The following is a 12,152-nucleotide window of genomic DNA, read 5'->3' on the forward strand; positions in this document are numbered from 1 at the left end:
ATATTGCAGTAGTTAATCTTCATAATAGTAAATAATGATCTACAGTGCTAAACTAAAAGTGTTGGATAAGTCAATAAAATACTTGTCACCTCTTTCAAGGCTGACACTACTGTAGAGAGAAATGAAGTTTAAATTATTATCTCTGACTGAGACATTGATCCTATCCCTGCCTCTTGAAAGTACAATTAATTTTGTTTATTCCAGAAATAAAAAATGGAATTGTGTTAAATTAATAAATGAGATTTTCTGCAACAACATGAGCCTCATTTTAATTGTTTTCCCAACCAGAAACTGGCAGGCGTGACTTGTAGCTGATCAATCTGAAGTTAAACTCAAACAATTGTTTTACCTAAATGCGGAGTCAGTTCTTAGTAGCTAGACTTCATCTAATTAAATTAAGGCTAAATTTTGCTGTATAAGTACAGCCGAGAGCAGAATTTGTCAGAATTCACTACTATGTTCTTCAGTAAATCATTTTCCCAAGTCTTCTGGAAATGCAGAATATAGGGAAGAAAATCTCTCATACCAATCCAAGCTTAATCCAAGGTGAGAATAAAATACTACCAGTGACGCTGACTTGAAGTACCAGCATGAGTCTACTGAACAGTAATATGAAAATTTTAAGAATACACTCCTGATCTGACCAGAAGTTGCATTCTCTTGATCTCTGTGGGTCTCAAAGTAGCCTTTGTACACAGCTTCACAGCTGCTTCTGCTTAAACTGCTGTGCTCAGCTGCCAGTCCAGTTCTTTCTCTTATAGCCTCACCTACACCAATGGTGCTTTCCTGCTGGTGAGGTGTATGTACTGTCTGCTTATAAAGTTTTACACTAAAATAATTTTGTATATCTTGTCATGCAGCATGGGTACCATCTTATCCTTTTGCATGGCTTTTAGTCACCATGCAGAGTTGGTGAATTAATAGCTCTGTTATAGGCGTGTCTTCTTAATTCACCTTCGTGTCCAAGTTGACATGTGGGATTAATTACTGAAACTTGTATTGCCTTTTTAAGCAAGGTGTGCAGTGCTTCTGAACTTTACTCCTTTGGTTGTTTTTTATATGGAAAAGGCTGTGGCATTGCCTTGATCTAATAAAAACTTTGGAGCTAATTAGCTCTTACCCTGTTAAGACAGAACTGTCTTTTTCCTTTAAATCTGCTGTGAAAGTTTATAAAGATTTATACAATAGAAGCCATGCACCTTGCCTCCTATATATACATAGTAGTTGTAGAAATTTCCTATCCTTTGGTTGATAATGCTCATCACCCAACAATCAGAGAAACAGATGCTGTGTATAGTGGTAATATTACCGAAGAAAATTTAAGAGAATATAATAGGAATAAACAAAAATTCAGCCCCAAAGTCTACAGAAGTAGTATAAATCTGTGCACGGGTTGTGGAGCTTTCCTTCTATTGCCCCGCAGTTGCGTCAGATCTCTAATCTGAAGGGGCTATCCCAAATTCAATCGTCATAATGTACTACTGCTATTATTATTAATTATTTGTATAACTGTAGCGCTTAGAAGCACTAGTCTTTGGCCAGGACCTCATTGTGCTAGGCCCTTTACAAAGATAGAATAAAAAGACAGTCGTTGGCCCCAAGAAGTTTACAATGTAGAGAAATTGGCTGCCACTCCAGGTGGCTTAAGAGTATTGAAGGGTGACTTGCAGCAAATGGTCTGTGTACAGGTTTGCTGCATCTGTGAGGTACGGAATAGTTGTAAAGAATGGCTTGTGTTTTACTTACAAATTGAGGGGTAGATTTTCAAAGGCACAACTGGCAGTTTGGTGCCTAACTGTCCCCTTTTTGCCTTTAAAAATGGGCACACATACCCTATCTTAAGTTAATAACTTTAATCCACTCCCATGCATCCATCCTGTTTTGGTAATGAGTTTTCCCATCAGACAATAGGGAGAGAGTTTTGGATTTGACCAATAAGATTATTTGTAGGATAGATATGGGCTAGTCCGGCTTGGTTGGGCCTGCCTGCGTTTGATAACCATTCAAGTTTTTTTTTTTAACAGGACTTTTAGAAATTCAAATGCACAATTCTGGGTTTTCTTTAACTTGATTTCCAGTAGAGTACAAACTAAGGCCAACAGCGATATGTCAACCACATTAGAAATATTGGCTAATACAAATACGTAATGGAAAGAAAAAACATAACAATGATTATTTATTGTCTTGTGTATAATGATATGAGTTCTTTGGAGCCAGAGAGATAAGCTACCTTCTGTGTTTGTATCGTACCTCACATATTGTTGGTGCTACTGATAAGAAGCAAGCTGCAAACAATTATTTAATATTTAGACTTTATATTTCAATATATTTTCAGAAAGGTACATTGTCAGTCCCTTAGGCCCAAAATTTGATCTTTCTTACAATTTGGTCAGGAAAATCTTACATATTATATCATTTAATAAAAGCCTCCATCTCATCGCATTTAGTTTTGTTTATATTTTTAAAGACCGGAGGTTTGCTGAAATGATCACCAACGTCTTACACTGACTCAATAGTTGTATGCATTCGTGCAGACGACATAAGTGACGCTGATACACCAAGATGTAAACAAAAGGAGCTATATTCACTTCGAAGTTTTTAAAAAACTGAAAGATTATATATAATATTATGTGAGGTGTAGGCACCACTGCCTATGGTTAAGGTTGCCTGACACTTCCCATCATAAGACCCTGTTTTCAGTTCCTGATATCTTTGCCACACTTTGACTCTTCAGGCTGAAGTTTTCCATGCCAGGTGTCTGCCTCAGGCTATGTGGGTTTTTGTTTGTTTGTTTGTTTTGTTGTTTTTTGTTTTAGATTTCAGCAAAAATGGTTCAGTCGTTTCTGAGAATGAGATTTGGGAAAAATATGTGATTTTTGTCCATGTTAACAAATTGATTGTAACTGTTTTAAAGAAGCTCTAGAATCTATGTGCTTTGGACTTAAAATTTGTTCAGGGGGCATCACCCTAGCATCAGGGATGTGCCTTCTGCTTCCTCATTTTAAAAATTCCCACATTTGGTCAAGTTATGAGCCTTTGGAAAATAAAAATTCAGTTTGCACATGCTCAATAGAGAGTTGTTAGCACTTGGGAGCTAAATTCTCCAAAGATTCCTTTTGCATTTTCCAACCCATTACCACCCATAAATGCTAACTGGACTTCACAGGCATTATTTTCATAGAGCAATCTAATTCTCCGGGGGGGTATTTAACTTCCTTAACCAAGAAGCCATCCCTTTCTCTTCCTACAGTCCCCTGCCTCATTCATAACATACCTTCTAAATTCTGCCACAAATCAGGCAGGGGTTCTACAGATAATAGCCTCCTTTATACATAATTCTGAGTGATCCCCAGAGAAGCTCCATCCTGTGCATTGAATGAGGCAAGGGTCCTGTGGAAAAAATATGATAATGTAATTAAAACTGTATCCTAATGCGGGTGAACTAAGATTGCTCAAGCAACTTTAATTCTGGTATTTCTTAGCTTTGAAAACTTGACTTTGCAGCCTTAATAATGTTCCTTTAAAATAGGCTGTTTTGGGAATATATATATATGTTATCCCAAGGAAAAGTTGAAATTTGTGGATGCAGATGTTTAAAACTAAAAAAACTAATGGTTGGCAAGTAGAAAAACCATAAAAACAACATAAATGATTCACACAAATTGTTTTCACATTACTGTTACATTACACTGGCCTGAAGCACTTGCCATAGAAAACATTGATTTGAATGGGGTAAAATATTCTGACTCTTACAGTATTCGTAATAAACACTTACATAAAGTTTTAGCTTTCCATGGTACTTCATAAAAAAAGACTTAGCTCTCATCAAGTAGTTTACAATAAAAAAAACATAAGGCATAGACCAAAGAAGGGGATAGGGAAAGGAATGGGTAGGATTAAATCAAATAAGAGACATCAGATATACACTGTACTTTGCATATTACAGTTATTGAAATGAGATTGTTTTCAAATTGTATATTTTTAAGGCAATCTAAAATGTCTCTCTTCAATTTGCAGTCTGGATCTCATCCTTAATAAAATATTTATAACATTTCCCTTTTTAACATTCAAATACAACCACTCCAAAACAGAACACTAACTTTTTGTCTTATATTAACAATCAGTGCTACAATAACATAATGTATTTGCTCCTAAGTCTCCTAAAATCATTTTCTATATCAAGAAAAAGAGCTTACATTGTCATTCAGTGACTTGCTATTTTATTGCCGCAGACACTGAATAATTCTATTTACCAAGAAAAGGGATAATGTGACTTAAACAAGATGGCTAAATTCTATTTGATAGGATCATAGGGGGTGGTAAATGTTTGACATTTGCCGAGGGAAACTGTTTTCAGCGTACATTGCTGTTGCTTTATGTTTTTGAGCTGTCAGTCTGTGTGGTGAGGGGGACTTTTCATTCTGTCGAGGTGAAAAGTGTGCGCGTCAGTGAGGCAACTGCTTTTTTAGGCTATTAGAAATGAATTACTTGATGTGCAGAGCTGAAGGCTTCATTCTCTTTGCAAAATCAGTGCGGTGTGCATTGCTGTTAACTTGAAAAAGGCAGCTGACATCTCTTCATGACAGCTAGAGGTGGAAGGACCCAAACTTGCAGTACACTCCCCCTCCCCCCAGAGATTGTTAGTCCATTCCTTTATAGTGGTTCATTTTGGCTCTCTGTCATCACCAGGATGCTGCCAGTGAATGTGTGTCATGGTTACAATAGAGTGTGGTAACATATAACAGCAATGAAAGCCCAGCGGGAAAGGCTACAAATTCCAGGGTTGACCTTGGAGTAAGTATTGTCTGTCTTTAATATTTTAATGATTTCTGCATGGCATTAGCTTTTGTGCAACCAATAGCTATTATATATATATTTGTACTGACAGTCTCGGAGCACTGCAGCTTTAGATTGAAGGAACATGTTTTAAATGCATTGCAGTTGATTTCAGAAAATGTGTGAGCCTAGAGCCAGGACATTGCAGTATATTTAGAAGAAAACATTTCTGCATATTTAAAGTTGCTGAATCTCAGATCATGAAGCATCCTAACAGCTCACAGTGAAAGAATGTATCTGTAGGCCATGGTGTCTGTCTTTCTCTCCCCCTCTCTGTTACTGTTTGTTTATCCCAGTGTTGCCTTTCAGAAAGGCCTCTGTCTCTGCTGAATAATACAGAGCACTACAAGAGATTAGAACATAATAGAAATGCTATTTGTGAGCATTCATTAGGTATGATACATATTTTACATGTGTAACAGAATATTAATGAACTGTATTACATTGTGAATGATTCCTGCTTAGCATCTAGTCTCTGCAGTAAATGTGTTTACCTAGTTTAGCAGTGTGTTTACTTTGTATTTTCTTAAAGCTGATTAACTCATTTGCCTGCTTTCAGCTCTTACTTAGAGAGTAGCTACATGAAAATATACAAATTGGCTTTATAGTGAATATGTTGAACAAAGCCTCTTATTCACGAAGTGTCAGCACATATTTGTTCTAAATAATCAGCCAGTTGTATTTATATCTATACATACGTACCCATATGCACAGGCTCCATATGCTATGTATGTGTTTATACATACAGTGGGCACCCCAGCAAATTTGCTGTTTCAGCTAGATAAATAGATACGATTACTTCAGATCCTGCAGTATTCACTTGGACTTCCCCATTCTTGCTACAGGAAATACCTGAGTACTGCAAATACAAAGGAAAAGTTATTTAGTTATAAAAGATATTACCTAAGACATTTGGAAAGTTTTAAAGGGAGACATATATGCAAATGTTGTGTGTGTGTGCGCGCGCGTGTGTGTGTGCTTGTATGTACATGGGGAAAATAATCCATTCTAATATTGCTTAAAGGTGCCAGAACCCTTATTACAGAAAATGACTTTGAAGTTAGTGCGTTGGAGTTCTCCCATTTATGCGTTTAAAACATTATTGAAAAATTCTGCATTTTCAACGAAGACTTAATAATACTCCTGCTTCTTTTACTTTGGACGGGTTTGTAAACTTGTAGGTACCTTTTAGGACTTCAGAAGTGTATTCTGAGAAAGAACATTACTAATTTTTCACAAATTTTGAAGGAGTTTCTTACAGGGAGCTCCTTAAAATAGTTTCCATTAATAATTTATAGTTGTATTTTCTTTTCTGAAGAAATGGCAATTTAAATATTTTAAAAATTAAACTTCACCAGAAATACATAATAATCTTATGCAAATAATGTCCCTAGCTACAAAAGTTGGAAAATCATTTACATTTTGTTTTTGTAAAGGGAGGTAATGACTTGTACCAAACAGTATATATTTCTCCCTCCTTATTGTGCAACCTCCCACGGTAATGCTTACTCTGCCACAATGCTCAGATTTTGAATCATATAAATTGTTAAAATGTATATTACTATAATACTAGTTGTTTGCTTTTTGTAGTTAAAATGTTGTCACAATAAGAATTATGTATCTATTTCTATTATCTTACCTCTTTTATTAATACTTTTTGTTTTATTAGAATTGAACAAAATTTTAAAAATTAACTCTTTACCTTTAAGTTGTCTCTGTACTTACTAATATTTTACTTGTTTGGACAGAGAAAGGATGTGGCAAATTTATGGTTGGTTTCACCACAGGCTCCTTACCCCAATCCACCCCTGCCACTAATTTTCTACTGCGCCTCGAGCCCCAGCAGGGGGAACATTGAGAGCACAGGAGAAGCACACTCCCTGCTCTCAGTTCTCCTGTCCATAGCACCCAGGACCAGCAGGGAAAGTCCTGCTCAGCTCTTGCCGCCCTGGAATGGAACATGACCAGTACAGACAGAGTCTGAATTTAGCTGCCAAATTCTAACAAGTCTCAATTGAGCATGTGTGAAGATTTTTCAAAGGCATTTTTTCAGAGGAATGCAAAAGGCACATCCCTGACACTCTGATCACCTCCTGCAAATTTCAGGTCCCTGCTCCAAAGGTTGGAGATGCTAGAGCTTCTCAATAAAAAGGTTGTAGGACTTGTTTTTTAATGTGTCAAAACAACATATTTTCCCTAATTTCATTCTTGGCAATGGCCGGGCCATTTTTGCTTGAACTTAAGCTCCCTCACCCACCCCCCAAAATCCCACCAAAAATACACCCAGCATGGAAAAGTTCAACCTGACCACTTTAAAGTTTGGCAAAGTTATAAACAACTGAAAACAGGTTTATAATGGTGTCTCAGATCCTGGTTGTCCTTTCCCCTACTGAATTCTCACTAGGCTGCTGTGCTTGGATCCATCGTACTTCTAAGCTCCCCTGGACCTTGGCAGGTTCATTTTCAGTCTCTTGCCCTAGCCTCTTGGGCACAGACTCTCTGTATCATAGTACTTTCAAGGAATGGGATCCCCACAGTCTACCTTCTCTATGCGCCCAGCATCAATGCTCACCCCTAAGACACCCCAGTTGCACAAACTTACCCTCCCCAGAAAACTCCATCCTCCTGGGGACACTTGTTTAGTTTACCCTTTTTCAAGGCCCATGATAGTTGGATCAAGCATACATAAATTTTGCAAAGAGGATTTCTAAATCAATCAAATTTTATCTCTATGGTTGCACTAGCACAGGTGCAACTCAGCCTGTGATGTAACTTTGGGAGTACTAGCATAGGTTGACCACAGGGTTCAGGTAGATGACATGATGTGCGGGGAAAAAAAGCTGGTGACTGGTCTATCTGTGTGCTCCCACTGTTGTTCTGTCTGGAGCTAGCACCAAAGCTAGAGCAACGGTGGGATAATTTGAGAGAGTCCTCAGGGCACACAAAAGTTCAAGCAAAGCTAACTAGTCGCTTTAGGACAAGAATGGAAGATAGCTAACTTTAGCCAGTTGCAATTATAGGCATGTTACTGGACATATTAAAAAGCTTTTCAGCAAGCATTTATGAGAAAAGTGCTTGTCACTGTATGCGTATACTTCAGAGGTGCAACTGTGTAATCTGTCAATGGCCCTACAATGCTTGTTTTTACAGATGAACCTTTCGAAGTAGAACTATACTCCAAAGTACTTTTTAAAGACAGTTTCTAAGGTCAAAATTGTCTGATGTGATTGCCTGTTAAACACACATCCATACAGAATCACTTAAATATTTGGTCTGACTTTCAGAGCTGTTGAACATCTGCGTTTCCCACTGTTACAGTAGTTCATTGTGTTTGAAAATGGGGCCACTTTTATTTAGGTATCTACATTTGGGCTCCCAAATTTGAAAATTTGCTCCAAAGTTTTCTTATTCCCAACAAAATCATATTTTTATAAAGCCAATGTGCAAAATCAAATACTTAGTTTTAGGTATCTGGATATCTTCTTGTGTAAAGACTGCTATATAGCACTTGAGCACCTCAGGTGGTGGTTGGTTTTTTTTTAACCACAAACCTTTACGAAGTTCCTTTTAGTTTTCCCTAGGTCTGGTCTATACTACCCGCCTGAATCGGCGGGTAGAAATCGACCTCTCGGGGATCGATTTATGGTGTCCTGTCGGGACGCGACAATCGATCCCCGAATCGGCGCTCTAACTCCACCAGCGGAGGTGGTAGTAAGCGCCGCCGACAAAAAGCGGCAGAAGTAGATTTTGCCGCCGTCCTCACAACGGGGTAAGTCGGCTGCAATACGTCGAATTCAGCTACGCTATTCACGTAGCTGAATTTGCGTATCTTAAATCGACTCCCCGCTGTAGTGTAGATGTACCCCTAGAGGACTCACATGGCAGTAATTTTTTCCTGCAAAAAGCCAAACGTGTAGGCTACTCCACGCTTCCCACATTATCTTATTTTAAATTTTTATCAATTTCATACCCGGGGTGGATCAAGACTGATGTGGCTAATAGAAGTGATAATTAGTGGATGGTTGTGTACCATTTCATTCAAGACAGCGCTCTAAAATTTCTGTTTTAAGGACCATAATCCCTAAAGTAAATCATGCTACTTTTACTGAACCTTTTGTTTACTAGAGATGACGTTATTTTAACTTTCAGTCTCACCCCAAGGAGCCTGAGCCCAACCCCAACAAGCCCTTGCAGTCCATGCAGTCCTCTGTTCGCTTTTCATTTTTGGAGGTAAGCAAGTAAACTTCCGTCATTGCCATTTTTTTCTTCATTTAAAAAAAAAAAAAAAGACATGGTGGGGATAGGGGAAGGCAGAATACTGAATCAGATATGTCTGTGCAGTCAGGGAAGTATGTCTACTTAAAACAAGATCTTGTGCCAACATTAAAGTATTTCTAAAATATGGCAGAAACATGTGAGAGGGATTAAAGAGACTCAAGATGTTGATGCGTAGGGAGTTGGGAGTCATTGAAAAATCAAATATTTTTATTATATTCTGTTTTCTGTAGCTAAATTGCAACAATTGTTACTAGTTCTTATGGGCCTTGCGGTTTTGCACTTACTTTGGTGCATTGTATGTACAGGGGATACCTGTATGTGTGTTCACTTTGTCACTGAGCTCACCTCTTTATGATGAAATGATTGTGATAGGAGGTACAACATGCAAGTGGATACATTGGCTTTTTTTTAATTTGTGTTGTTGGAATTTAATATTATTATATCAGTTTAATGAGAGATGCTGCACTGTTTTGCATCACATTAAAAGTCTGAGGACAGTTCAGAGGGTGAGGATGGTTCATTATTCAAATAGTTATTTTTGTGTAGAAGATGCACATCATTGTCTAAAAGTACGATTGTCTTTTTACGAGGTTAAACAGTTTTCAAAATAGGAATTTGGTGTCCAAGAGCTACACTGACCTAGGAACGCACATAGTGATCTAGTGTAGGTCCGTTAGACTGTTTCCCCTTCCAGCAGTAGAAATGTTATGGCAATAGAAGTTGTGATTCTAATACAGTAAAACTTCACAATATGCACTGTGAGGTCTTATGTCTGAGACATGATTATTTGCTCAAAATATACAAGAGAACATTTACTATTATACTATTAAATATAATCATAGATAATGAAAACTGAAGTATACTTGTCAAATAAACAAAATTTATTTGGCGATACATCATTCTTGCTTTGTTCCATGTCTTGCTAATTCAAAAAATTAAGTACATTACCTTGTGTTTTTGTCATTAGTGTGAGTTTACAAGGTTTTGCTCAATGGAGAATGTTCTCAAAATAAATATTAATACATTGTTATTCATGTCAGGAATGAACAACTATGTAATTTTGTTAATCAAGAGTTTCAGCAGATGCTCTTAGGGTGAAGAAACTTTAATAAAGTAGTTTGTTTTTAAATTATATAGTAATGCACATATTGTATGCATTAAGTACACAAAAGTAGACCTTAAGTATTTGGTTCTAAAGCTTTGGTTGAACATCATGTGGAAGACGTTACATGAATGTATTATTCTCGGTAATACACAATTTTTTTTAATTAAAAACAAGTGGGTCACTATCATCCTTATTTCTGTGATTTGAGATGAAATTGGGAAATGTGGTATTTTCTGTGTTTTGGGATTTTTCCTCCTCAACATTTTGATAGTTTTTTTTGTTTCTTTCTTTTTTCAAATGCTTGTTGTTTGGTGCGGTGAGATGGGGTTAAAAAAAGCAATTTTTTGTGTATTTTTAAATATAATTTAAGAAGTCATTAAATATATTCTGTTAATGTGTTTGAAAGCTCTCTGATGTTAATTAGCTGGTGGTCTGCAACAGTATTATATGCTATAGGGTATGTCTTGATAGCAGGAAAATAGTGAGTCATTTTTCAAAAACAAATGTTTTCAAACAGCCTCTTCTGCAGCCAAGAGAGAACATACAACTCTGATTCATTCTGGATTGTGACCTTCTCTTTTTGTTTTGTATATTTCTGTAAATTCAGGGGGTTTGAAAAATGCAGAACAGCAAATACATCAATTAATAGTTGTCATTCAAGGCTGATCAATAGGAAAAAAGTGTGTGTATGTAATGTGAGGCAGTGACTTCACTGAGACTACGCTTTAAAATAATCAGGTGCACAAGTATTTGCAGGACTGGGGTCTAAGAAAAATGTGAATGGATAGAATTTTTGTGGGCTAGAGCCCTTGGCTGTGGTCCCATCCTACCAGTCTTTTCCCTTACACAGTTGGACAGAAAGCTATCTTCTGTAAGTTTCATTTACAGTAGTTGACACCACACTATTGGCAGCATTGGTCATTTCAAAATAATTGGTATTACTCTCCATAAAGGATATTGTATTAAAAAAATTGCTTGGGGATGATAGGTTTCAACTGTTGGGAGTCAGTGGGAAACAGGCACATGTCTGCCATTTGTACATTTAAAAATCTCCAACTTATATAGATGGTTTTTATAAAAAGTTCCAAATGTGCCAGGTGCCTTACAGTACATACAGAAGAAATGACACCTTCCCCAAAGAGCTTCCTATGAAACCACAAACAATTGAATATTAAAAACCATGGGGGTGTGGTTCTCCCATCGCGGTAAGTAATCCACCTCCCTGAGAGGCAGTAGCTAGGTCAACAGAAGAATTCTTTTGTCGACTCAGAACTGTCTACATTGGGTTAGGTCGGCTTAACTACATCTTATGGGAGTGTGCACGTGGCTATGCCGATGTAACTTTTTAGTACTGTCGACCAGTCCTAAGTTTTTGAAGCTTTTTTATGCCTGTTGGCCCTGCTGAGCCAACACAGCTGAGAGGGAGTGTGTTTTAATATTCCATCTTGTGAATCATAAATGGAATTGTTTACTGAGTGCCAATCAGTTATACCTGTGCTAATCCATTAAAAGCTCATGGGGTTACACAGGTGTAAATGGGGGTATAATTTTGAAGATAAGAGGAGAGGCACAATTTAGTCTGCAGAATCTTTTATTGGTCTGCTATTCAAAAGGGAAAGATAGCAACTTGACTTTCAGATCCTATGTTGTGTTTGTGGGACTGGTAAGTAGGAAAACTGTTTTACTAGTTAACAGCATATTGGTAAGAAAACAGAGATGATAGACCTAGAACCCTATGTGGTGTTTTAAGTCATTTTCAGAGTAAAACCACACATTAAGTAGTTGCACTTGATCTTTTAAATCCCACAGACTCTGTCTTCACTTAGTTAACCAGGGAGAAGGCATATGGATCTGAGCATCTGGGTTGGCCTAGCCCAGATCTGAGCATCTCCACAGTAAAGCCATACCTGAGTTACTGTGTCCTCGCTGTTTT

The 12,152-nt window shown here is 37.3% G+C and overlaps 1 protein-coding gene across 3 annotated transcripts in view; it reads left to right on the forward strand.

Annotated features, from left to right (window-relative positions):
- The window catches only part of MAST4 (microtubule associated serine/threonine kinase family member 4), a 262,752-nt gene that overhangs the window by 83,067 nt on the left and 167,533 nt on the right, over positions 1-12,152 (forward strand). Inside the window, exons 1-2 of one of the 3 annotated variants that reach the window (XM_034773432.1) lie at positions 4,545-4,794; positions 8,986-9,066. The exons of 1 other annotated variant lie outside the window; for it this stretch is intronic. In XM_034773432.1, the coding sequence (XP_034629323.1) occupies positions 4,748-4,794; positions 8,986-9,066 (128 nt within the window). In that variant the 5' untranslated portion in view covers positions 4,545-4,747. Of the gene's footprint in view, positions 1-4,544; positions 4,795-8,985; positions 9,067-12,152 lie in introns of those variants that run through there. One more of the 3 variants, XM_034773434.1, reaches the window with a different exon arrangement.

This window comes from Trachemys scripta, chromosome 6 (assembly GCF_013100865.1).
Source record: "Trachemys scripta elegans isolate TJP31775 chromosome 6, CAS_Tse_1.0, whole genome shotgun sequence".
In the NCBI taxonomy this organism is placed as follows: Eukaryota; Metazoa; Chordata; order Testudines; family Emydidae; genus Trachemys; species Trachemys scripta.